Below are 27,768 nucleotides of genomic sequence, written 5' to 3'. Positions count from 1 at the left end.
TTGGTTTTGTCAGGTTTTTCTTTGCTTGAAAAGGAGAAATGTACTAGCTAATGTCAAAAAGAAAATTAGATAAGCTGATACATAAAACTTCAAGGAAGTCAAGGTGATACCCTTAAAAAATTACTTTGAGAGCTTTGGCATCCGTTTAAGAGTTTTGCTACATATTTGCTGGGAAAGTTTCCTCTGTGATTTGTAGATTCACTCCTTTCATCATTTCCCTGAAGCCCAGACAGTTTCATTGGTTCTGACATAGAGTGAACAATTGAAAACATTCTTCAGTAGAGAAATATTCCAAACTTCACTTTCACAGTTGAAAGTATGGGAAAAAAAAGATGGTTTTAGGCAGTGAGACGTGAAGGACAAGTGGTAGGCTTGTCACAGATGCTGATAGCTTGGCGATGGTTGTACATCATCTTCCCTTCGTTGGCTCATGGACCTGTCTCAGCTGAAATGCAAACGTGCAAAATGACACATTTATTTTTCATCTTAAACCTTGATACTTTCAGGCTTCCTGTGCATCAGTGATTTGTTTCATTCCCCTATGTTCACCACAGATGTGCTGCCACCAGTGCCAGGGCAAGGAGATAAAACCGCTACTATGCTTTCTGATGGAGCCATTTACAGCAGCATTGACTTCACCACGAAAACTAGTTACAACAGTTCCAGCCAAATAACGCAAGCCACGCCATATGCCACCACCCAGATACTGCATTCCAACAGCATCCATGAGTTGGCTGTCGACTTACCTGATCCTCAGTGGAAAAGCTCAATTCAGCAAAAAAATGACCTGATGGGATTCGGCTACTCTCTCCCAGACCAAGGCAAGGGCAACAATGGTAATGACAGCTCTTATTTTCCAAAGCCCTTGGCTTTATACTGTATCATCTATGCATGAATTAGAAAAATCTTTTTAGTATGTGAGACACCGTTCATATTTACCGTAACTAATGCTTACATACCTTGCATGTGTGCTGAACCTCACACAATCACAAAATATACTGTTCTGTGCTTTTAATTCTCTTTGTCCTGTGCTAAGCACCAAGCCATCTGCCTTCCATTAGGCTAGGATAGGTAAACATTCTAAAAAAAATAAATTAAAACTTGCTGCCCCACCACATCTGCCGTTGACTTGCTAACTGCATGTGTTGCATGTGCTTGTGCTGTCAACTAATCACACGATGCCACTGTGACCTTTGCCCTTTAACCCTTAGCCTTGCTTTACATCCCTGACTACCGCGTGGCTGAGGGATTGGCTAATAGATTGCCACACAACCAGTCACAGGATTTCAGCACCACCAGCTCCCACAACAGCTCCGAAAGGAGTGGCAGCCTCTCAGGTTGGTTCCACCGCCGTGGGTGGGTGAGGGACGGAGGGGTGTTGGTGAGCAGCTCGCCAGGGAGGCAGAAAACCTCCCAGGTGCACTTTGCGGATAGCGATGAGGGTGCCCACCCACTGGAACGTCAGCGAACAGCGTCACGTTGGCCTCTGCTAAAAAAAAATGCCTTTTGCATAACCTATTTGGAGATAATTGGAGAAGCCTCCCAACCGGCGCTTGTTGGTGCAATAGCAAACCTTGCCTTGTCATGTCACGTCCTTTCCCTGACAACACAGTTCATGGAGCAAATATATTTCCGCATCAATCCTCAGTTTATAGGTCTCCCCACACTGAACTTCACAAGGAGATTAATATTTTTGTTGAGTTATTAACAGATTCCCCACTCCCACGAGCTGTTCCTAAATGCTGTTTTTCAGTGAAGCAGCTTAGAAATAAATGTAGGGCCCTGCAAGATGAGTGGGGTTTCAAACATTGTGCCAAGTCTGCGTACAAACAGAATGTAAATTTTATGTGTGTGCTGCATGTTATATTGGAAACATGATGCATTTTCATTGGATGAAGATGATTGTAGTACATGTGGTTGTCTATTATATTTAAACACACCTTTTTCTTGATTTCTTTAATTTTGCTTATTTGTTGCTTATGTTATGTATAACTACGTCATTTTTTTCAAGACAAAAAATGAAAAGCCAGCAATTAAAATGAAAGTCTGCTATATACTTAACTGAAACATGAGAGAGCTGAAGTGTCCTAAATTTCAAATTCCTACTATACCCGTAGCCTTTTGAATTTCTACTATGAGTTGGAGCAATTGTAGCAGTAACAGATCAACCCTAGAAATGGTTTCTTTATGTCATTTTGAATGACTATTCAAATTGAATGTTGAGATTAGAAGCCTATAATCATTGGCCTACAACTCAAATAGCCAAATGTCTTTACAAGTCTTGTGTTCTCATGGGGAGTATTAGCTGATTTGAGTGAGAATGAAAAATAGGTTTATGGCATTGACAGAGACGTATCTGGGAGCTAAGTTCATATGATACTTCAAGAAAGGTTCTTGTTCCTTGTATGTGAGATGTATTGGCAAGTAGCTTAGGAAATCGGCTTGCTCCTCTGGCTGCATGAAAATGCAGAAATTGATATGCTGAGGTACATATGTGCCAGCTATCAGAGGGCAGTATCACACTTTAGATGTGTTGACAGCTACAGCTGCCTAAGAATTTTCTCAGAAAATACAAAGTTTCATTGGAAAATGCCAGTTGATCAAGAGCTGGACTTTGAAAAAATATTTCAACTGAATCACATTTTGTGTAGTGTTTCTCAATTTGAAGTAAATTTTCCGATGACACACAGAAACTTGAGGTTAGCCAGTCTTTCTATGGCCAGGGCACTCCTGTTGTGATTAGAGCAGCTCACACCTGGATGCCCCAATGCTCAGATGAGTGTCAGCCTATTGGACTGCAGAGTCAGTATTTTGCTCTCCCTTCCCCACTAATTATGTCTTTAATACAGGCTAATTATGTCTGTAATACATGAGATACTGGGGGAGACCTTCAAATAGTCCGATAATTAGAGCGTCACTGGAGTCAGAGACCAGGTTTGATTACATAGTCCCCATCAGGGTGAGCAGGGACTTGTTCTCTCACTTCCTTGGTTAGTACTTCAAGTACTACTTATTATTCTGAATAAGTTTTTGTCTCTCTCAAATGAATATCATGAGAAATCCTATCCCACTGTGGAACAGAAAATAGCTAAAAACTCAACTGCTTTGTGAGACAGGGAAATTTTGTGGCCGTGCACAGCTCCCAGCTTGTGTCAGTGCTATGATCGTCAGCCTGAATGGCAAATTTTTTTTGCAGGACCTGATTCATCCAGAGGTTTAAACAATATAATTGAATTTCAGTGTGAGGAGACATTGAAACATCAAGCATCGTTGCTATGGGGAAACAAGGCTTTGGTGCAACAGTTTTCAAACACACATCAGGCATTATGTATTAGGTGTCTGTTCCACTAGTCTGGCAGCAGAGTAACTCTGCCCATGGGGACAGAAGAGAAATCTCCTGCCCAACTGTACGGTGTACAGTGTAGGCTAGTTTCCCTACCAGTAATGACCTTGGAGTTCCTTTCTTTTATTTCTTTATCTGAACAGTTCCTCAGCTCTCTGCTTCACTCTTTCTAATAGCTGCGTTATCTTTGACCTTTCTCTCCAAAACTGTCCAAATCCAAGTGACTCCATACTAGCATTTTACCAGTCTCCTGCTACACTTCCAAAATCTTCCTCTCCACCTCCACTAATCTCTAAGCTGAAGTTCTTCTCTGCATTTCTCTTCTCTGAGTATTCCTAGCTTAAATCCCCCTGCAACATGCAACACACACACACTTTTATGCATGTGCTTTCCTCCCAAAGCAGCCCCTCCTGCCTTGGCTCTTGTTGGCTCCTACTCCTGCTGATTTTTCAAAAATTTCCCCATGTCCCACAAATCAAAATTAACATACTTCCTTTGTACTGTTCTGTGACCTTATTTCTAACTCTGCTTTCTGCCATACCTGTGCTTTGAAAGCTTCATTTTCCCTCCAGAATGTTCATGTATTTGTTCCTCCATTGCCACCATCACTGGGGTTTCTTTTCTGTTGATCAAAATGTTCTTTCCCTTTTCAAGAAATCTTCCCTCTCTGCCAGGCTACAAAAGGAGGGAAGAGCCTGTCTTGCATCCTAATAGATGGAATATCAGCTCAGTTTGCACATAGTGAATGACAGGATCTTGGCTGGACTTACTATAAATACTCCAAGACAAGAAAGGAAGAGCTCTGGTCTGGAATTGACTAGTGAAAAGCAAAGTCTTGTTTGCAACATGCTGCCAGCCAGGCTGATTAGAAACCTTGCTGGACTTGTTGCCTGTCTCTAGCAGCCACAACAGGAGGCGAAAAGAGAAGTCTTGGCTACTTCTGAATCACAGAATCACCTTGTTTCTTCCCTCTGTATTAATTCCTATTTTGGTCCAGCTGACACTTGGAGATAACAGAATAAAGCCACTGTCTCTCAGATGAAAAGTCCCGTGACACGTGCTTGTCTCTATCACTAGAATTTCACCTCCTTCTGGATGTCTCTATGCCTAAAGCTAGAGCCATGGCAGAGGCTGTTGCCTGCCAGTGCACACCGTGCCACCTCGCCTTACAAGTCAGTTATGATTTTTTTGATTCATTACTGATGAGAACTTTTTACATGGGGGTTTTTTTGGCTAATCCTTATAAATCAGCAAGAGACGTCAGTGGGTAAAATGGATTAGACTGTGCTTTCTGCAACAGGCAAGGGATGAGTGACTGCCATCTGGGTACCCCACTAAAGAAGGGTATGACAAACCATTCTTCCACCAGAGAGTTTGAAAACCACAACAAAATGGCAATAAATAAATGGGTCTCCAAGCAGTCAAGGGATTTGAAATGTTGCGCCATTCTTCCTCTTAATGAATTCCTGACAAGAAAAAGGAGTCAGGGCAAAATAAAAGAAGCGAAACAAGTGGGAAGAGAGCTTTTTCTGTAAGATCACTTTCCCACAAATGGAAGTGTCTCAACTGGAGAAGTGGATACGAGGATGATAAGAAAAGAGAAGAGGGCTTAGGCAAAATGCATTGCTCACCTCATTTCTACTAGCCTCCTCCATTAGAGTTGTACATCAGAAACAGAACCTCTTCTGCATAGTGGCACAAGATATTTGAATCCTGTGAAACAGACAGTCCTAAAACATTGCAGATGAATTCCTAATGTTTTAAAAAATGCAACTTAGTAAATTCCTATCAGCAAAACCCTGTTTCTTTTTGTTTTGACAACTTACACTTGTCATTCTGGCTGAAAGATATTGAGTCTAATGACAATTTTTTTAGATTGTGTCCTTAACCTCTGTGTTTTCCACAGAAAGAGATTATGCAAAACAGTGTTATAAGCACATTGGATTCTGACACTTGAAATAATTTGCTATGGTCTATTATACTTTTATCTAACAGTGAATTCAAGAAGTCATAAAGCAGACATGAATAAATCAGTAAAAATATTTCTGATATAGCAAAACATGTCTTTACTTGGTGATATGGAGTTTTAAAAAGAAGTGATTTTCAGCAATTAGTCAGAATATTTTTCCATTCCATTCTATTATTATTTATAACCTTGTAACAGCATTAGCACTTTGATGCTGATTCTGCTGAGATATAAATACATCTTCTTTTTTGGGGCATGCCATCTGGAATCAGAATTCTTTCAAAGAAATGTAAATAGCTAGCTTTTCCCCCCACATTATATCTCTAACATTTTATTTTTCTTTTTGGATTTGCAGGTGGCAAAGGAGGGAAAAAGAAGAAAACCAAAAATACTGCCAAGCCTCAGAAAAATAATGGTTCAAACTGGGCCAGTGTTCCCCTCCCACCCCCTCCCGTGCAGCCACTTCCAGGTACAGAGCTGGAACACTATGGGGTGGATCAGCAAGAAGCAGGGTAAGTTTATTCTTTTTCTTTTGAAGAAAAATCTGTGGTTTGCAGAGATGAGGCTTTTTTGTTTTTAATTACACTAAGTGACGATATTATTCTGTTTTGTTTAAAACAAAAAGAGAGACCACCTTATTCTATAGACTTATTCAAGGCTATGGAGGAAGAATATTTGAATAGCTTCTCTTGATAGTGACTGAAGATGGAAATAAAAGTGACCTTGCTTCATCATATAGGCCTTCTCTGCTTACTCATGCTGAGAAGTATCTCACTTCATAGGTAGCTTAATAGAATTCTGTTGGGACTCCTTACAAATGATGGGACTCAGAGTGAGTAAGGATGACACAAGCTGGCTCCTTGTATTTTTCCACTGCTTTGGTGTTTAAAAATATTAGAGCCAACAGAACAAAAAACCTCACACTAAATTGGATTAATTTTAGAAGATGAACCAGTGGATAATGATCTTCTCATTGGCTTTTAGAAGAAATTTCACAGTTGAGGAAGGCATGTTACTTATAGGCCTTTTTTTTATTATTTAAACTTGCGAGTTTCTGGAACCTTACACTTATTTTTGGATAGCTTAAACTTGTTCTCAAGGACACAAAATCTCACAAAAAGCTCTAAATGAGAGGAAATAAACATTTCATGTGCAAAGAACAATTATGGAATGCTCTTTAAATAGTGAAATTATATGAAATACCAGGTTATCAAACTCTGGAGGAAAATCAGAATATAGAGAAAAATAGTTTACTGTGGTCAGCTCTGTTGGGGCCTTTGAGATTCATTGTTCTGTCAGGGACAAATTTCTGCCTGTTTAAATACATGGATTAATCAATATTTACTAAGGATGAAACACATGTTTTAAAAATCATTGTAATAGATTTACTGAATAAAAATATTTCAAGTGTTATCCTTTTGTAAGAATGAATTGATCATCACTACTTTTATAATGAAAATGAGAAGAATTAAATATTAATATTTGAGTTTATACCAAGTCCTTCAGCTCTTAAAATGAATAATAACTAACTGTGTAAGTCAGTGGAGTTCCTTTTAAAATTAAGGTCCATTCAGACTATATTAGAGTTAGAATTTCAAAGCAAATGCAAGGGAAAATGAATAACCTTACTGATTGTAAGTGTTGTTTAAAAGTCAAGGCAAAAAGTGCATATAATCTTTATGTTCTGTATTCTATTATAAAAAGAACATATATATGAGGTGTAGCTACTATGTAGTCTGTTAGGTTTGTTAGCTTTTTCTTGCAAATATTTTTTTTTTTTTTTTAAAATGCAGGTTAGAACTGATGACTTTTCAGACATCTTACATTATGAAGACAAAGGTTCTTGTACCTGAAATCTTGAATCTCAATGTCCTGAACTTCAGGCTTAGGCTCCTTTCCATTTCAAACAAAATCTGGGTAAAGCTATGGTACTTGTGCAGAATCTTTTTACTAAGAAATCTTTTTACTATCAAGCTGAACATTTGGGGATTTGAAGCAAGTAGGGTCAAAAGGCGAGCACATCCAAAGCTCATTTATGCATTACTGAAAAGTCACTAAGGAGTATCTTTCTGCCCTGTCCCTTTTAAAGAAGAAGCCATTATACCAAAGGATGAGGTTGAGAGAGTAAAAGTAAGTGACAGAGCTGTTACACTGTACATTTTTAGCAGCATGAGTTAGGTTGGTCCCTTCACCCTTGAATGGCAATGTCATGAGTGAATATTGCAAGGAAAGACAAATTAGAGCTAGTCTTATCTTAATTGTCTCCTAAGGAATTGAATACGTATCACTGTCCTGGTTTCGGCTGGGATAGAGTTGGTTTTCTTCCTAGTGGCTGGTATAGTGCTGTGTTTTGGATTCAGGATGAGAACGGTGTTGATAACACACTGATGTTTTAGTTGTTGCTGGGCAGTGCTTACTCTAGTCAAGGACTTTTCAGCTTCTCATGCCCTGCCAGCGAGAAGCTGGGAGGGGGCACAGCCAGGATAGCTGACCCAAACTGGCCAAGGGGATATTCCATACCATATGACGTTATGCTCAGTATATAAACTGGGGGGGAGTTGGCCGGGGGGTGGCGATCACCGCTCAGGGACTGGCTGGGCATCGGTTGGTGGGGGGTGAGCAATTGAATTGTGCATCACATTTTGTATATTCTATTATTATTATTATTATTATTATTATTATCTCTTCCTTTGCTGTCCTATTAAACTGTCTTTATCTCAACCCATGAATTATACTTTTTTTTTCCTGATTCTCTTCCCCATCCCACTGGGGGTGGGGGGAGTGAGTGAACGGCTATGTGGTGTTTAGCTGCCTACCAGGTTAAACCACAACAATCCTATAACATTTTCTTAAATCTCTGTGTTATGAAAATGGTAATGATCATTCACTCAAAAGCTCCTACATGCCAAGTGTTAAGATGTAGCATTTATTTGCACCTCTGTACACGAACATATGTTTGTGTATCTATATATGGTTATATCTAGATACAGATTTAAAGTGATACTGGCCTTAATTACAAGGTATGTCTTCCACAGATTTTTGGATGATTAAGTCAGGTTGTTTTAGCTATCCTGAATCTGTACTTTTAAATACAGACTACAGGCTTTTGAATAAGGAAAAAGTAGTTTACTTAATTTTAGAAATCTTTGGGTTTTGCCTGAAGTAAATGTTCTGTTCATAATCAGGTTTTGAAACTTCTCTGTCTCAGTGTTCCCAGCCTTTTTGTAACCCAGCTTCACATTTGAGAAAATTGGCAGTAATTAATTTTTCTCTGGGAAACTGGTAATTCCTTCCTTCCAAATCAGGAGCCTTAAAGGAGTATTTTTAAACTGGTTTGAGACACTAAGCGCATAACGCAATGCATTGCCTGCCTGCATTGCAGACACAAGGGGTGTACCTTGTCAGCAGTCCTTGAAGGTGGAAAGAAGATAAAGTGACTTAGATGATGCTTGGGGAATGGCCTTTAGAGTGTGAGAGGGTTTGACAGTGAAGGATCTGTGAGAGCTTTTGGTTGTCTGGTTGCCTTTTGAAAAGAGCTATCTATCTAACCTGAGGTATTTTGGAATAAGCTGGGAGTTAAGAAGAAATGTGTGCAGATGCTCAAGAGACTGCAGGCTGACTGGATGTTTTGAAGATGGGAAGGGTAGGCAGTGTTGAGATTTGAGTGGTGTGATCGTCAGCAGAGCTGTGCACAACTGAAGTTGTGTTCAGATTAGGGAATTACTCTGGAGAGATAATGCACAGGGAATGACCACAGTCACTAGGGCCTATGTGTCTTGGGTGATGCTGGTGTCTCTAAGGGACAGGGTCGTGGGATGGTACTGTAATACAACGCTGAATTGAAAGGTCTGTGATGAGGACAGAAAAGGATTGAATTGCTGGAAAAGCTTACATAAGAAGTGGTAGTAGAATATAAAGCTTCTGTTTCTAGCCTTGATCAGATGTAGCCTCACCTCTTACACCTTTGGTATAAGACTAAAAATTGAACCACAAAAACCTATCAGAACATATGTGAAGAGAGAAGAATTTGGTATTGAAGAATATTGGTAGTTGTTAATCTTTTAATTTACTTTGTGCAGCTGTGTTGAAAGTGTTCAGAAATTTAGCACTGTCTAGGTAAGTCCCAGTAAAGATTGGTTAGGAGGTGGGGTGCTTGTGGAGCTGTCAATGTGTGCTAATGTATCTTATCAGCTGGTGCTGTGACATAGCATATGCTTAGGGTCAGTGCTGCTGCAACATGAATGTATTACACATCACAGGAGATACCTATATGCAGTGTGGTAAGACCAGAATTTATGTGGAAAGCATAGCTTTTTATTTAAGCTTTTTATTTAAAATAAAAACAAATAGTAAATGTATAGACAAATAAAGGGGAGGATGGGAGTATGGAAGTACATAAGTGCAACTACATAAAGCTTGCTCTGCCTTTTAAGAATGCTGCTATTTTCGTGTCTAGGTCAATCTTCATGCTTTCTCCTCAGTTAATGATCCAGGAAGTGAGTTCATTTTTGTTGTCGATTGTGGCGTAACATTATCTAATCACCATTAACAAATGAGATAATGGATCAGTAATTTTTTTGTTGCACATCTTGTTCAAGTTGCTTAGCAGTTGTGGGAAAAATTGAACAGACTCAGTAAGGAGAATTTAAGCAATTATGACCCTATTTTCAATAAATATTAGAGCTCACACTGCATGCGAGTGTTCAAACTGTAGCAGAAATCCTGTACACCCCCTACTGCATGTCAGAGATGAGATTTGGTACATACTAAGTTTACTTGGTTTTTATTTTAGATATGACAGTGATGGTTGGTGTCCGCCTTTGCCAGTTCAGACCTACCTACATCAGGGCATGGAAGATGAGCTTGAAGAAGATGATGATCGTGTTCCCACACCTCCTGTCCGAGGAGTAGCTTCATCACCTGCAATCTCCTTTGGGCAACAGTCAACTGCAACCCTCACGCCTTCTCCACGAGAGGAGATGCAGCCAATGCTCCAAGCCCACCTTGACGAATTAACTAGGGCTTACCAGTTTGATATAGCAAAACAGACATGGTAAATGTTTGAAGGGGGCACCTGCGGTCTGGGAAATGAAAGCATAATAATAATTTATTCCTTGATGACATAAATATTGACTGTGTTCAACAGCATTTCAGTAATGTTTCCAAAGCAGTAAAATGGAAGAATAAATAGCAAAACCGTATCTACAGTGTGAAGGCCTTAAACATTAGTAGGTGCTTTTTAAACCATAATGCTTGGTAATATGTTAAATCTTGGCTAAAAACACGTAAAAATAATATTTCTCTACAGTTTTACATATATTCAACTACGTAGTTAACACCCACCTACTGACAACTTTTATACAGTTTGGAATACTCTCTTTTCAGGCTAGCAAAAGATACAATTTTTTTAGGATTTTTCAAAAATATGGAGGTTGTAAATTCCTGATTAAAAATAATGCTAGTCACCTGAAATAGCTATGTAGCAGCTTTTACCCTGTGTCACATGAGAATGAAGCATTTGCATCTCTGACTGTAATTTGAAATGCCATGAAAATTTCTGATTCATAGGGAAAACCCCAGAAATATCAGGAAGGAAGTTGTTAGAATTTACAAAATGGATCCTAGCGTTTTAGAGTGCTTTATGCCTATTTAAAGGAAGAGCAAGCAAATACCACAGTAACATTTCCCCTGCAAAACAAACAGAAGCAATCTCTTCAGGGACTGAAAAAGAACTTGTCAACTGCAGCAGGCTGGGGATACGGTGAAGGTCAGTTGCTTTCTGGATGTTCCCTAAGCGGCAGTTGTCCTTTTACAACTTTTCTATCCAGACAAAGCCCGCGTATCTCAGAGGAGAGGAGCAGAGCTAGTTACTGAATGGCGCACTGCCAGCAGTTGAGCAGCCTTTCTTCGCTGGTAAATAAAGCCACAAAGTTATTCAGCTTGAGCTACCATAAATAGATCAGGCAGGTAGGCAGGCGGTGCCAAATCAAAGCCAGCTGTTTTCCCTGGACACTGTTGAAGCCTCGAGGCTTGTCTGCAATCTGCACTCAATCAACAGGGTACTTCGGTCCCGCTGCAGTGCCGTGCTGCCAAGCACGGACCCCAGCCTGCCTGTGGGACAGACCCAAATCCCAGGCAGCAGCTAGACCTGGCCTATTGAAGGTAACTGACTTCTGAGCCAGCACACAGATGCATACCCTGTCTGTGCAGTCAATTGCTGCTGCATTTTGCAGCTGTTACCCTTTCTATGCCCTACAAACCGTGGGAGCCAGTCTGGGAGTGGACAATGTAGTAGGACTCTGTAGCAAAGCCTCTTGCAGCTGACAGGAAAGGTCTTGCTCCCTTTTTTGAGAAATGAAAATTGATTGGGAACTTTCATAATGTGCTTAGGAGTATACAGATTTTAACGTTGCTCTTGTGTAAAGTCACAACAATTGAGCCTGAAACTCTGAAAAAAATATAGAGGTGATAACCTGTATTTTCATACTAGGACCTTATAACAGGTATTAGGGCAAATATTGAGAGTTGCAAATACAAATGATTTTTGCAGTAGTTGTGACATGGAGTTGTTTAATGCTTGGCTGGACAGATACCATGCTATTCAGCAAATGCTGTTCAAAGTCGGTGGAAAGTTCTCCATTGTCTTAAGTGGGAAGGAAGATTTCTTAGTTTTCTTTTCACAAAGTTAACCTGTCCAGTGTAGAGGCGGGAAAACAAAAGAACAAGATGAGACCTGTCAAGTAGGTTACTGTAGGAGTAACAGAAGAGAAACACAGAGACCAGCCAACTAGAAATTTAAGAAAGAGCACATTAGAGATTACTGGAAAGTACATAATCATTATGGCCTTGATCCAGCAAATCACTTAAGTATATGCTTAACTACAAGTACATGAGAAATTGACTTCAATTGTTCTATCACATGCTTAGCATTAAGCATATACTTAAGTATTTTGCTTGATGGGGAGCTAATCACACTGTTTATTGAGGGTTCGTTAGATGGTAGTGCCCTTTAGCTCAGTGTTTTCAACACTGCATAGCTCACTGGTGTCCAGGCAGAAAAGTATTCAAGAACTGCTAATCAGAAGGAGGTTGTATATCAGAAGGGAAGCATTTGTTTTGCAACTAAACTTCAGAATAAGCAATAATTTAAAACCTACATCAAGGTGGAGAGGGATTCCAGTGGTACATAACATTTACCATGACATTCTCAGATCTGATAGATTTACATTATGAAAAAAAAAAAAAAAAAAGACTGTTTGAATAGAGAGAATTACTGCACTTATCAAGTGTAGGCAATGATACAGCACAAAGTTTCCATTGAAAATATATTAAAGCTAGGTGACCAAACAGGTGACAGTTGTACTTTTTTCTGTTATGCTGGTGTCCAAGCAAGAGACCAGCAGAATCCTGGATCCCATCCAGAGCACTGCTGATTCAAATCAGGTCATGGCACCTCATGAACAGCCACCCAAGGATTCCCACGTGCCTAAGTTAGAAGTTTCAAGCGTGGTACATGCTCTTATGCCAAGGCCAGTTATGCCTGGGTCCCCTGGCACAGCTTGCTGTGTACCTCTACTGCTGCATTGAAAACCGATGGTTGTTCTTTTCCTCTCTAGCCTCTGAGAAACCATGCAAATGAAACTCCAAGTCCTGTGCTTGCCTTTGGCCATTTAGCTATCCTGTGGGTGTTTTTTATCTTTGTTTTTATTTTTTTAATTGTGATTGCTGCATGCAGTAATTTCACACATGCATGCCCTAATACTGCTGCAATTAAATCAATTAAACTACTTGGAATAAAGCAAAATAAAAAGGCCTCGCTGCTAATGGGTTCATTGGACTTGCAAATTTCTTCTATCCTACTGGTCATTTCCTCCTCTTTAGGGTGAGTTCTACTTAAGAGCACTGAGTCTGTTTAAGCAGAAGGAGTGAAATTTAATTTTGGCTCAATGTGTGATTTGCAAGGTGGAATATTGGGTGAGACACTTATATGCTAGGTTGGGATTCAGAATTGTGCTTTTCCGTGGACTTCCTACCCTATTTATATAGCCTCTGAGTACATCGTTTCTCATGTGTAAAAGGACAATCTTGACCTTCTCCATCTTACAGGAGGGGAAGTATATTTAAGACCAGAAAGTGCTCAGGTTCTCTGGTATGAGAAGCTACGGTGAATAACTAAACTGACTTTTCTTGAGTTTGACCTAACAAGCACATTTTTTAAGTCTACTCAAGGACTTATTGAAAGGCTTATCTTCTATTGACCATGGGGTACAAAGTCTCATCCATTCTGATGACATCTTCCTGTTTGTTTTTGTAGGCACATCCAAAGCAATACACAACCTCCTCAGGCTCCAGTTCCGCCCCTAGGATATGTATCTGGAAACCTTATTTCAGATTTGGAAACAGATGTTCCAGATGATGATGATGATGATGATATTGAAGAAGAAACTGTAGAAATCAGTAGACCACTAAGAGGTCTAGAGCATACTCCAGGCTCCAGTATGGACAATCTAGACAGCTCTGTGACAGGTAACCAAACACAGTTAACAGTGACACCAACTTGTTCCTAACAGTAAAGTACATCATCAATCAAACACTTTATAAGTGAAAATTTATTCCACTCTATTTCTGTAACATTTAAAATGTGTTAATATTAAACACTAAAGTTAAAGAAGGATTTGAAAATACTTTGCTTTGCTGTAAAATGATAAGAAAATTCATGAATTTTAAAAAGCTTTAACGACTTGAAAGAAAACTCAATTATACCCTAGCTTTCATGAAAAGTTCACTCTACTGGAGAAGTAAGCCAGTTACATAAAAAGGAGGGGGAAGACCTCAGCTTAGGAATATATATTTCATAAATCAGGAGCAGCATAAAAATGTTATCTTAAAGCACTTTTAGATATTTTGCTGGGTAAATGCTTTCACAGATGAACACAGGGAAGTTAAAAGACTTCAGAATAGGTGTAGTTAGATCAGCACAACATTTATTTGTAGAGTAAATACAACATTTATGTAGGAAAATGTGTATTTTGAACCTACTTTGTATTGCTGAATTTAGTAATTGTTCCCTTTCAGTGAAGATATTTAATTATTCTGACACTCCTTCCTTCACTGCTTCTCGTCCTTTGCATGCCTTGGAAAGTTACCACAGGGATCATCAAAGGGGACCTAGAAAGGCATGGTAAACTAATGCACAGAATCTGAATGAATAAAATTGCTGTTGATGAAATGTAGGCAGTGAAAGATACTTTTTTTAAAGATACAGATTTTGTATGGATATAATGTACTTTTTGTAAGCAGCAGTCTATTTCCCTTTAAGTTGAACTTGGGCCTCTATATAATACACATAATGGGCCTCTATATAATACACATCCATAATGTACAGCTGTACTGGAGACCCAAATGTACATAGTGTTCATAGCTCGTAAAAGCTAGTGGGTGCTTCTTCAGTCTTTGATCTCAATGGAAGAACACTGATTCTTAGTTGTACCTTAAGGGAGACTTGCTCAGTACAACTTACTACCGTAGCAGCACTGAATTCCATCTCTTTGTTCTGGACCTTTGAAATTCCAAGGATTTTGCACCTTTACTTAAACATTGCTATTCCGAAAACACTGCAGGAATATGACAGTGATGGAGCATCAATACCTATAATTTTTTTTTCTTTTCCCTTGTTGAATTAAATAGTGTATAGCTTAATCCCACTTTCCAGGTTTTCTTTCACCCTAGGGTCAGACTGCTTGCCAAACTAATTAAGATTTAAGAATTTTATCTATGCTGCTGCGATCTGAAATCCAGATTCAACTGAAGGCCATAGAGTTAAAGTTTAAATCCCTGAATTGAGAAGGTTAACTTATTAGCGCATGAGTATGTTAAGTCACTTCCCTTGAATTTCTAGTGTAATCTCCTTCAGGCTATAATTCTGCATATTTTTGCATATCTCACTAATGGCTCAGAAACCTTTCCATTAGGAATGCAGTAAGGGTTTTGCACTGGTAGTACAGAAATAAATAAATAAATAACCCTAGGTTGCTATATATTTTCCATTTGGTATGTATTAATATGTCAATGTTGATATATCTGTAAATCAGAAAATGAATGTTTTTCACATTTGCATTTTCACCTAATATCTTGGAGCACCCTACCTAGTGCAAAGTAAGGAATAGCTGCATTTCTGCTCCAATTCATAGACTTCTGTGCTTACTACAATTTATCCTTTTATGAATAACATTCAAGCTTGTTATAACAGTTATAAATCTTGTTTAATTAGTGGAGTGTTAAATGTTTAATTATTGGAGTGTTAAAAACTTCCTGGTGTATTTTTTTGGAAGAAATTGGGCAGAACCTGGTAATGTAGACTGGGAGTGTACTTCAGGTGATCTAAATGCACTCCCACTCATTTCTACCGCTATCTTGATGTGGCCTCATCCAGCTGAAAATTAAGGTTTTTCTTTTGCTTTTTCTTTTTCTTCTTTAATTACTGGCTGGATCTGTTCCTTGATCTGGTTAACCACATGGCAGGGTGTTTGCCGGCACTGCAGGAAGGGAATGTGCAGCTGGAAGGGAAGCAAAATGACAGAGTGTCCCCATAGCTTATAGTCAACACTTAAAACAATTAGGAAACTATAGCTTTACAAAAATAGATTGAGAGTGTTAGTCTAAATGGTCTGTAAAATGGCAAGCTCTTCAAATAACAAAACTACTTCTGTTTTCTCTGGTTGCTATATAGGCAAAACCTCGATTTTCTGAGGGCTTGTTTTGGGCTTGTTTTTTCCGAGGGGTGAAAGGAAATCGCTTATGATACCTGGAGGAATTGTTTCAAAAGAGAATTTTAATTTTTGTGTATCTGTTTCTGTTAACTCTTCCAGGCTGTGTTTAATGGTATTAAGGAGGGTATATAAAGAATTGCATTCATTGTTTCTAAGCTGTTTCTCACTCTTTAATTTGATTGCTTTTAGAATACTGTAGAACAACTGAATTGTTCTTCCTTGCACTGAGAAAATATAAGCTACTTCTTTTCATAGGGCTTTTAGTGACTTAAACCAGCATTTTCCTAGGTATTTATATACCATGTTTTCACTCCTTTAAACATTATATTAAAAAATGGAGGTAAATGAGAACAGCTGACCTGGATGAAGCAATATTTCTGCACATTTTGAAGTGTGTCCTGTGAGTTCAGTGCTTGTGAGAAATCTAAACTGACATCCTTTGGTCCAGACTTCCTCCGAATAGAGTTGCTGTACGGTGAGCAGGGTGAGCTTCCTCACCCTGTACTGTTAGCATGCCTCAGCGATGACTTGAAGATACCCACTCTCAGAGTGAAATGGTACTTTGTTCTTTATGGCTGAGCTGAGACCGAGGTTTTCATCCAACGCCAAATGTGGGATTCTCTGAGGGGAAACACTGGTGCTGTGTGAACAGAGCTCAAACTGCTAAATTCCTCTAAGACAACAGTGTTGCTCCTTTAAACTGTTTAAAAGTCAGGTTGTCTTCCAGGCCCTTGAGTTTTAGTTACAGCTAACTGAAGACTCAGACAAGGATTTAATCTGCGCTATTAAGCTTTTTTCTTTGCAGGTGGCAGAGACATAATGTTGACGTGTATGATAAAGTGAAAAGAAAGGAGGAGTGCACAGTAACTATATCTTAACATTTGCCAGATATTGCAAAGAAAACTCAAGGATGGAGGTTTAGATTTGAACGTTTGTGGGATAGAATATGAAATTAAAGCCAAAGTTTTTCTTCGTTCCCAGCATGGTTTGTTAGGATACTGAGTTACTGATTCTAATTAAAAAAAAAAAAGAAGAAAGAACTGAAAAGCAGCTGTAAAACTTCTGCTCACTTGACTTTTAATTCATAATTATTTAGGGTTATTTTTGCTTTCAGAGACATATTGATATATGTTTTTTCTTTTGCTTATGTTTAATGTTTGCCTTTATAATGAATTGTTGTGCAGAGTTATGGCATGAATGGTCACGAAGAGTCTGTTATATTATTCTACTTTAATAGACTTAATTAATTGCATATGATGACTGTATAAGAAATTAATTTGCTTCTCACTGAAATCACGAAGAACAACACTAGGTTTTGTCAGATCAAAGTATTATGGTTTGGGGGGGTTTCTTTGCCCTCTCCTTATCTTCTCCTCCCCCAGCACCACCAGGGCAGCTGGTAGTGAGAGCTGTTATGTCTTCAGTCCTGGTGCATTTTGGCTGAGGGGAGAGATAGATACACCCATTACCTAGCATGGAAATTAGAACAAGCCCTTTTCTACCTAACTGATAAAAACTGATATAAGCAGAGAGATATTCTTGTAAACAGTAGCACTGCAAATGGATAACAATTTTTTTTTTCAATAGAATTATATAGATCTGAAATTATAAAGATCTCCATAGGCTGTACAGCTCAGCAAGGAAGAAAATCCCTTATTTGGCATGTTTTGGTCTTGATTAAAAGAATCACTGATCACTGTCTGTATGGTAAAAGTTGTTCATTCATTGTGTCTGAACACAAATGGAATAATTCTTGAAAATTACACAAAATCATTTTCATGAGCCATATTTTACCATGGCAGAGTTCAATATTTATATTGATTTGCTTAGGGATACCTATTGCAAAAGATTCTATTTTATAAGGAGTTAGACAGATTGCATTTAATAGGAAGAATGTGTTTCATGGATCAAATATGTGCTCAGAAAATAGGAAACTGCTACTTTTTGTATCTCATAAAAATGGTAATGCAACAATTAGCAGGGTCATATTATAAAGCACAGACTTTACTCTAGCTTAATGGATCTAGGGATATGCATTCATCAGCAACGATGGATTTAGCATAAAACGACATGTAAATGAATTGATGACTGATCATAAATTAATTTTAGTGCTGAAGAAGTAATAGAGACACAGCAAGATGCCACTTTATCATAGTATTTTACTGCTCAGCAACATTTGAGCAACTACTTAATGTTCTGTGTGCATTTCTTTTCTAACAGCTTGAATAAATTTGAGAAATTTTTGTGCCTTTCAGCAATATGGAAACCAAAAAACCTAGAAAGATTGAAAATGCAAACACAAATACATTTGGCTAAGTGACATAAATTCATTTTTCATTAAATGTTTATGAAGGGCATTAATTATGGTTGGACTTGTGAAGTGCCAAGTATGTATGCGTGACTTTTACCTCCTTTTGTTTAGTGTTTCCTGCCCCAAAATAAAAATTTTAAAACTTTAGCGTTTCTTTCAGGTGTATGAATTTAAATATTTGGGCATTTATAGCAAAGTACAATGTAAAGTATAAGACCAGGTCTAATTTTTGAAGTGTGATCATATTTCTATTCTGCATTCAGCCCCTTCTATTATTCTTTCTTATTTGAATGATACAATGATTATTACCCCTTTTATTCCATCACTTCCACCAAAATAGGTGGACATTCTTTCTTTGTAATCATGACAGTAGTCAGATACATCCAAAAGATGATAATGTCTTTCTCCTGTACAAAGGCTAAAGGAATTCTGTAACTGATTTCAGCTGAAGTAGCATCAGTCCCTAAGGACTTCATCTATACTTCACAAACCTAAGCAGTCTAACCCTGTTCCATCAAAAAAACCTGCAGAGGAGCAGGGGCTTAATATTAGCATGTGCTTAATGGTCTTGTGAAGGAAAGCACATAAGCATACACATACAAGTCCCAGTGACATAATTTCTTAACTTTAAGCATGCACATAGAGTTTGGTACGTACAGAAAAGTATCTAATGGAATTTTCAAAAGTGTTAGGTTTGTTGTGAGCAGCTTTTACTTCACAAGTGCATTAGATTTTTTTTTTTTAAAGCAAAGCAAGAGTACACTTTACAAAGAAAAACAGCATTTTTATTGCCTGCAAAATGCCACTAAAAGCAGTAGCATGCAGTCTGCAAGAAGCTAGCACCTCTATTCCCCTCACCTTTCCCTGAGAGCAAAGAAGCTTTCTGTTTGCGTTAGCACCAAGAGATATTTTATGGAGCAAGAAAACAGAGTTCAACTTTTCACAGAGCTGATTTTGTTCTGCATAAAGCATTTACTGCTGCTGTCAGCAAGAGTAAAATTTACAGTTGCCAGAAAGTGTAAAAACTCAAATGTGCTCTTGGAAAACACAGAGTGAGCTGCATGTAAAGGAGACACTAAAAGCCTGCTTCATTCCATTTCAAAATGCACAGTTGAGCTGAAAGGGACATCAGTATCTCTTATTCTGCCTTTATTCAGAGAGAAACAAATGTGCATCTGATTTGGAAAACAAGAGGCCAGTGGATGCCTTTAAACAAGCAGTCACCATGTGTGCTACGTTAATGCAGCTGCATGGTGGCCTGAGGTGCCCAGGCTGGGCTCCAGCACTCCCATGCCTTCTGGGCAACATCCGCACCTCTGGAGGGCAAAGGGTTTTACTGCTCCAAGTTTTGGTGGGGAAAAAATTGTTTATGCAGGGAAACTGAATAGCTCAGGAACCAGTAGAAATAATGTAGAGATTTCGCCCTTAGCTACCTGTGACCTATGATTCTATGATTCTACCTGGTCACATACAGCTGTGGGTGCTGTATATGTCTCACGGTAGCTTGTTGACTTCAGGAGTTATAAAGAGTTTTGCCTCTGCTTCCAACAACCAGAAGTATCATAGAATCATTGAATCATAGAATGGTTTGAGTTGGAAGGGACCTTTAAAGGTCATCTAATGCAACCCCCCTGCCATGAGCATCAGGAACATCTTTCACTAGACCAGGTTGCTCAAAGCCCCATCCAACCTCACTGTGAACACTTCCAATGACGGGGCATGCACAACTTCTCTGGGCAACTTGTTCCAGTGCCTCACCACCCTCACTGTAAAAAATTTCTTCCTTATATCCAATCTAAATCTGCCCTCTTTCAGTTTAAAACCATTGCCTCTTGTCCTGTCACTACAAGCCTTGGTAAAAAGTCATTCTCCATCTTTCTTATAAGCCCCCTTTATATATTGAAAGGCTGCAGTAAGGTCTGCCTGGAGCCTTCTCTTCTCGAGGCTGGACAACCCCAACTCTCTCAGCCTTTCTTCACAGGAGAGGTGTTCCAGCCCCCTGATCATTTTCGTGGCCCTCCTCTGGACCTGCGCTAACAGGTCCATGTCTTTCTTGTGCTGGGGACCCCAGCACAAGACCCCTGGATGCAATACTCCAGGTGGGGTCATTGTTTGCTTTAGCTGTCAGCTGTGTTGATGTCCCAGTAAAGCTCACATCCCTGAGAGAATTGAGCTACGCTTCCAGCCTGAGAGGCAGTCCCTCCTAACGGCTGCTGGAGGAGAGGGGAAGGGGAAGCGACCCACGGGCAGAGTGCACTATTCCTATCCTTGCTAATGCTTGCTGTCCATGGGAATGCAGAGGAGTTCAGGAACAGGGTTTTTCTGTAGGTTTAACATGAAAAATTAGCAGTCTGATAAAAGCACTCTACTGATAATTAAAATTTATCTATTTTTAGGAAAACCTGGCATGTCTATGAGTGTGTAGAATGATAGGTGTATGCATACACATTGGAGAAAGCATTATGGGCTTTTGCAGCTTTTTAGTATATTTTGTACCTAAAACATGGATTATTTTTTTGGACTGGATGAACTTCAGCCCAGCCCTTCAAAGAGTAGGTGAAAAATAGCAACTATTCCTAGATATACCCTGAAAGCATCCCATCCAAATTATCATGTGTATTGTATGTTGTGTAACAGCTGAGTGATTGGTTAGCAAACAGACAGAGCAATGTGAGCAAATGGAAATTCCAACCTAAGTTCCTTTAAAATGTCCATAGTCTTGTGCCTATGATACTGAAAACCATGCCTATTCTGTATAGTATATGTTTTTTATGTCTCTATGTAAAGAGTAGAACGTATCGTACAAAACCTCAGGCCCTGAAACTAACGAGATACATGTTAAATTTTTAGAACCCGAGTGTTGTCCTTTGGTATCTGTAGGTGTAGTTATATTTTTATGTTTCAGCATGTGCTTAAATATTTTGCAGAATACGTCGATAAGCAATTGTTTGAAAATGTCCTCAGCTATAGCATTTCATTTTCTTACATCTTCATGAAGTGTTTTATCTGTAGTATCTCTTTTCATACATCATCAATAACTGTTGCTAAGCCTTTTTACTCTCCATTCTCTATGATGTCCTATCGCACTTTGATTGTTAGTTCAGAAACTCTTCTCAGAGGAAATTCAGTTTTAGCCTTCCCTTGCTGTTATCTAGGCTTCCTTACATCTGTCTGCATCAGGTCGAGTCTGTTTGGAAAATAACAATTTTATGTGTGCTCTTGGCAGGCAGAATCAAACTCTGTCACTCTCTGTTGCACTTAACACACTTTCTGCCTGTCAGATCTCCATAGACCTCTTTGGTTTCTTTTCTTGTATCTTAGGAGTGCATAGACTTTTGTTATTATAGCCTGCCACTTTGCTGACATTAAAAGGTTTGGTCACTGCAGCATCACCAGATAATCCATTGTTCTTGGGCTTTGTGGTGCAGCGTGCTACTGACTAAATTCCAGTATTCATTTATTGTACTCATGACTTATTTTTGCAGGATATTTTTCATATTTGATACCACCATTAGTTAATTAGCCTACCAATTTGGTACTAATAAGCAGGTCATTATTGATTTACTAGTTTACAATTTTGAACACAATAATACTTTCTTGGACATGGATTAAAAAAAAGGCTTTGAAGAACATGACTTACACTGCTACACATCTTACGTGCATTTACATAAATTCAGCTGTGCTAACTGAAAAGTTAAGTCAGGGCCCTGATGTATCTCTGCACATGTATCTTCATATCTTTGAAAACCAGTTCTCTGCAGATTCTCACAGGTTCACTGTTGGTTTTTTTTCTACATATGCATGCCACTTTTAAAAAGCAGATTTCAGATATTTCAGGAAAGGTGCCTGTGCTATTTCAGAACAATACGCTATGTCTACACAGCACCATGCAATGCCGTGCAGCCGCTCGGGTCTCAAAAGCTGGCTGGTAGCTCTGCACCTCAGCTGGACTTGGTAACTAATCAGCATGGCTGCCCTGCTCCTGGAGCAAAGCTAGGTACTTGGTGCTAGCTAAGTTTCCTTTGCCTCTTGCTCCACTGCACAGTGTAGAATTACCCTGTGTCATTTACCCATGATTTTTAGAAGTACAGAACACCATCAACTCCATCTGAAGTCACAAAAGAAACAGAATTTCAGTACTTTGAAAAAAAATCTGAACTGAGCAATAACTTTTGAAAACATATTGTACTGCCACGTTGCGTAGCTGATCAATGCTTTTGATCATTGGAAAAAATAAAAGAAAATATAAATGAAGAGCACATAAGTTGAATCCTTCCTTCACTATTTTAGTCTTTACATTTTAGTTATGTCAAGATTTCTATATTTCTTTCATGTGCTTTTTCCGGTATCCGGTTTTCTGACTGAATTTTTATGATTTTATTATCACTTTCTTCTCCTGTAGTGGTGGTAATCCATAGCTAGAAGGTACCATGAGGCCAGCATTGGCTTAGAGACTGACTCAGTATTAAATTTGAGTATATATTTGCTCTGCTTTTGAATGTTAATTATTTCTAACCTTTTAAAAAAGTAACTTTAATCCACTAGAATGAACTACTTCAGGTCAGCTTTCTTCAGGCCATTAAAATTGCTCATCTATTTTAAGGTTTTGATTAAGAAAATTACATAATGCCAATCTTGTTCAGGATAGCTCTTGAAGCCCATGTCTGACTTCAGCCATATCTACCGAGACTTACACTTGTGCTGTCCTAAATTAAGACTTTGTTTTGCAAATATCAAACTAGATACTGATTTATGATAAGTCAAGTAAAAAAAAAAATCACATTCATTTCAATCCCTGGGAAAATCTATTAACTTTCAAAAGAATTTATTATGGAGCCTTCACATTTGTAGAGAATATGTATCATTTTGTTTACAGGATCAAAGCAACATGGAGCAAGCTATGAATGAAATTCCACTTAGCTTTGATAGTGCTCTTTTATGCCAAGCTCTGTCAGATAAACTTTGGGTTTCCTGTCATGAAAGGACATATTAAGTGGGTCTTTAAGCTTTAGATGAATACTGCTCTTTTGTACCAAGCTCTGTCAAATGAATTTTGGGTTTCCTGTTGAGAAAGGACATATTAAGTGGGTCTTTAAGCTTTAGATGATCAAAAAATATCAAATATGCACAACTCACTAGACCCCTACATTTGTTTTTAGGTTCAATGGTAAATGGATGGGGTTCTGCGTCTGATGAGGATCGTAACTTTTCTAGTCATAGATCTAGTGTAGGTAGCTCCTCAGATGACTCGATCTTTACCAGCGGCAGTTTTGCACAAGCACTGGTTGCAGCAGCAGATAAAGCTGGTTTTAGGCTGGATGGAACCAGCCTGACAAGAACAGGTTTGTAGACTCAAAGTTGATGCTTTCTGCATGAAGGGTGTCTCTGCCTATTCTTCTCTTCTTTTCAGTGAACCTGCGTCTCATACTTGTCTAACATGCATGGAATAAGGTGGATGGAGATATTTTTATCAGTATATTTTAAATGAAACTTTGCATTATGTTTCGTTTTTAGTGATTTGAAGTAGTGAATAGCACAAGCTTTTAATCTGTACCTTCAATCTGCTGCAGTTTCCCTCTGTGCTGACTCTACTATAGATTTACTGACATGTGCTCTGTTTAATATTTCGGTGAAGAGATCACTAATTCTGCCATGCAGTCTTTGATGATTTCATTTTTTGCAAAATCTCCTCATAATCATTCACATTTCCAGTGATGAACATCATGTTTAAAGTATTATCTCCATCCCTGCTCTTCTGTTGCATCTCTTCTTGCAAAAGTGTATTTTTCTGTGAAGTTTTCCTAAGCATGGGGTGAATTGGTGTGCTTTTATTAACAATACAAACTGTTTAAAAGCCTTATTAATAGCTGATTTAAAAAATACTTAATTCAATAAGTTAATATATTTTGATAAAATTTAATTTTAATTATGCCAACTGAATCTGCCATGTTAAATGTAATGAAGGTAAAGTGACTATTGCTTTTGAAAACAGCCCATCTTCTAAAATGAATTAATGGAAAGTAAACATAATTTTGTTCATATTTTTAAAGCACCATAAGTTTTATTTCTAGTAAAAAAAGTTAAGTAAAAATGATTTTTATATTCTGGAAAAAAGAATGTATTTGCATTTGCTTGGTCTTATTAAAATAGCAAAAATAACTAAATATTTAAATCCACAAATCTAATAGCAAAGTATGAACTTGGGTCATATTTTTGTTACACTTTTTCAGCTGATTCCTGCCCACAGGTCCCATAATGTTCCTATCATTTAAAATTTTTTACTATTAGTCTGGTATGAAGTCTATCCTTCAATAAAATGTGTGCATTTATGAGAAATGTCTCCACATGTTAGGGCTGAAAACCGCAAGCTTTCTGCATGCATTATTTCATGGAAAACACTGCCTTTTAAGAACATGAGGAATGAAGAAAAGAATCGATGGCGAAGTCCTGTATCACCAACAAACTACAGGGTGAACAGATACAGCTTTTCTCAAATCACTGGGACTTTTGCCATTGACTTTGGTCAGACATAATCATCCTTAAAAGATCATTATTTCACCATTAAAAGTAGTTAAAACCCTCACTTGCTTCTTACACTAGTGGAAAATTGACTGAGTAAATCTCTCTCATCATTTGAAAAAAACCAAAGGAAAACAAAACAAAACCTGATGTAGACCTTCATTCATCTACTATGGGCACATTTGGCCAAACTATAATCATCTAAAATATACTGTTTTGCTTGAAGAGTCTAAACAGTCTTGAATGAAAGGAGCAAATCCTTCCCAACCTTTTTTTTGGTGGTGTTCTTGGCCTCAGTAAAAGCTAATGCAAAGTCACCCAAAGTTAATGTCGCTTGTATCAGGCCATTGAGAAGTACAGTTTCCACCACAAACACACACATAACAAAAGTAAGTGGACACACAAACACATAGACACTTTTAAATAAATATAATTTCTTATTTTAGCTATATAAATGGAAAGTACAAGGAAAGGATGAAAGCCCTCTTGTCAGTTATATTTTCCTAGCTTAATTAGGTCACAAATGAACTTAAAATGAGTACTTGCATGTAATTCCTCGGACAGATTATTGGAGTTTAGGGTACAACAAAGTATCCAACGGTTGTGGTAGAGACTTTATGATTATTACCTTCTTACTCTCTTAATGATCCAGCAGTCAAAATGGAAACAAAATAAAACCCACATGCAAACAAACAGCCCTCCCCTCTTTTCCTCACAAAAACCTCAGCAAATGGAAATAACTCCCCCATGCTTACCGCAGTTTCATTACGATATGATACCTCCCAGGGTAGCGTGGCTCAATCAGACATGCCTATTACGGACCTGCTGCACCACAGCAAACCCTCCCATCACACAAAATGGTGTCTTGTAGTGGAGAAGCAGCAGTATTATTTCTGTTCATGGCTCTGGAGGGAGTCTGAAGGTCCTGACTCTTTAATGGTTTGCAGTCTGGACAGTTATTTTCACCCATTCAGAACAGCTGAGAAATATTCTGACTGACATGAAAGAAGAAGTCCAACTTGATAGCCTCATGTGGGTGTGTTTGATTGCCAAGCATAAGAGGCACTGGTACATTCATGCACAAGGTGTCTCTCCTGCCAGACACTTTGATTCCAGTTTCCAGAAGCCATCGTGTGATTTGCCATGAAGTTCAGACAGTTCTCCTTTTTAACACCCTTGGGAAATTAAATCAATAATTAGTGGATTCATCCTTGTCTCCACTTACACACACTAAATCTACTACAGAGAGTCTGACACTGCTCAGCAGTTCTTACTGGAAGGGCTGCATACAAATACAAGATGCTGCAATCAGTTATTAGGTGAGTTGAAAAATGTGTTTTGGGAGCCTGCACATCATTTGTGTTTGCCCCATGTCTGATTTAGGTCAGTGCTATTTATTTTCCCTCATTTTCATGGACGGATAAAAGAGAGAATGTTTGGTGTCTATTTCTTTTTCAAACCAACATTCTGAATGAATAATCACATTTCTTTAGTCAAGAGAATAAGTGTGAAGAATCTTCGTCCTGCACTCACTAGTTGCACTTGCATGTTGCGAGTTTATTTTTGCAAAACATCTGTGCAATGTGCTGTGAGCTAGGATGCAATTTCAGGCTCATATCTGAATTTCTTTGCATTAGTAGTCTTTTTTTTTATTTTGAAATGAAATTTTACTATTTTGTGTGTGTTCATCTGCTGTTTTATCCTTATCTATGAAACAAGGGCTTGATCACTTGTCTTTGTCTGGCTGCAGCTGTGCCAGCTATAGAGGTTAATGTTTCCAGCCTTCCCCCGAATGCTTATTACTGCTTTCTCCCAGCTCCAGAATCAGCTGCTTGAGTGGGCATTCTGTAACCCATTTCAGTTAAAATGAGCCAGGTTAGCAAAGGCATTCTTTTCATACCGTTTAAATTCAATTTGGCTTATTTTGGTAGAGGAGAGTAGGGAATGTCCACTTGAGGGGTTCAGACGTGGTAACCTCCAATAGCTGGCAGTGACACGCAGCTGGGAGACAAGCCTGCCTAAGAGCAGTGTCCTCCTCAGGGTGCGCATCAGTCAGAAGGTAGAAGATCAAGCCTGAGACAGTCAGGAAATCTCTGAAGTCAGAATATCAGGAAATCAAATCAGGAAGTCAAATACTGCGATGTTATTCTAACATGTATGTATTAATGTGAAACACCATGTTAGAGAGATTATGGCTACTTTTTTCACTTTGCCCTCTTTGCACTGAGAATATTCAAATAGTGTAGTGGGGAGCATATTACTCCTGATTAGGCTTATCTAGATCAGGTCGTATGTGATGGCATATTGGAAGTAAGTACCTTTGAACATCTGTTCAAAGGTTTTACTCGAAAACATAACTCACAGCAGGGTAGACCCTGGTCTAAGTTAACCAGAAGATAAAAAAGCTCCTTACTAGCTTGGGGTCAGTTGACCAGAAAAATAACAAACAGCCATTTTGCCACTTTCCATCAACTCTTACACCATTTGGGCCTATACTACACTGAAAGAGCAGAAGTTGTGACTGGCTTATACATCTTCTGCTGCAGATAGGATTAAAACAAGTAAGAATTTTAAGTACCACTTCTAAATGAATTAAAATGTTAACATCCCCAAGAGACTTGGCAAGAATGACATACAGATGAAAAAAAGAAAGTAAAAGATGGTGATCTTTAGTTTTCATCAGTTATTATTAAACAATAAGCCTAGTTAAGTTAACTGAATAAAAATATCAAAATAAGAGGAAGTGAATGTAGTAAATGAACTGTGCTCCTGCGGTTTCTGCCGTGATGCTTTTAATGATGTGCTCCATAGAACAGCATCAAAGATTATTTTTTTTTAAGAGAAATCATGTAGCTTGATT

At 38.4% G+C, this 27,768-nt stretch overlaps 1 protein-coding gene across 8 annotated transcripts in view; it reads left to right on the top strand.

Moving 5' to 3' along the window:
* ROBO2 (roundabout guidance receptor 2) overlaps positions 1 to 27,768 on the top strand; it is a 538,871-nt gene that overhangs the window by 494,313 nt on the left and 16,790 nt on the right. For 5 of the 8 annotated variants that reach the window (XM_072886085.1, XM_072886097.1, XM_072886089.1 and 2 more), the window contains exons 21-25: positions 555 to 836; positions 5,665 to 5,821; positions 10,102 to 10,362; positions 13,624 to 13,835; positions 23,549 to 23,731. In XM_072886085.1, the coding sequence (XP_072742186.1) occupies positions 555 to 836; positions 5,665 to 5,821; positions 10,102 to 10,362; positions 13,624 to 13,835; positions 23,549 to 23,731 (1,095 nt within the window). The remainder of the gene's footprint in view (positions 1 to 554; positions 837 to 5,664; positions 5,822 to 10,101; positions 10,363 to 13,623; positions 13,836 to 23,548; positions 23,732 to 27,768) is intronic. The other 3 variants (XM_072886099.1, XM_072886076.1, XM_072886059.1) reach the window with 2 other exon arrangements.

Source organism: Ciconia boyciana, chromosome 1 (assembly GCF_034638445.1).
Source record: "Ciconia boyciana chromosome 1, ASM3463844v1, whole genome shotgun sequence".
In the NCBI taxonomy this organism is placed as follows: Eukaryota; Metazoa; Chordata; class Aves; order Ciconiiformes; family Ciconiidae; genus Ciconia; species Ciconia boyciana.
The sequence above is the reverse complement of the archived record's forward strand: the minus strand, read 5'-3'. Positions and strand labels throughout refer to the sequence as shown.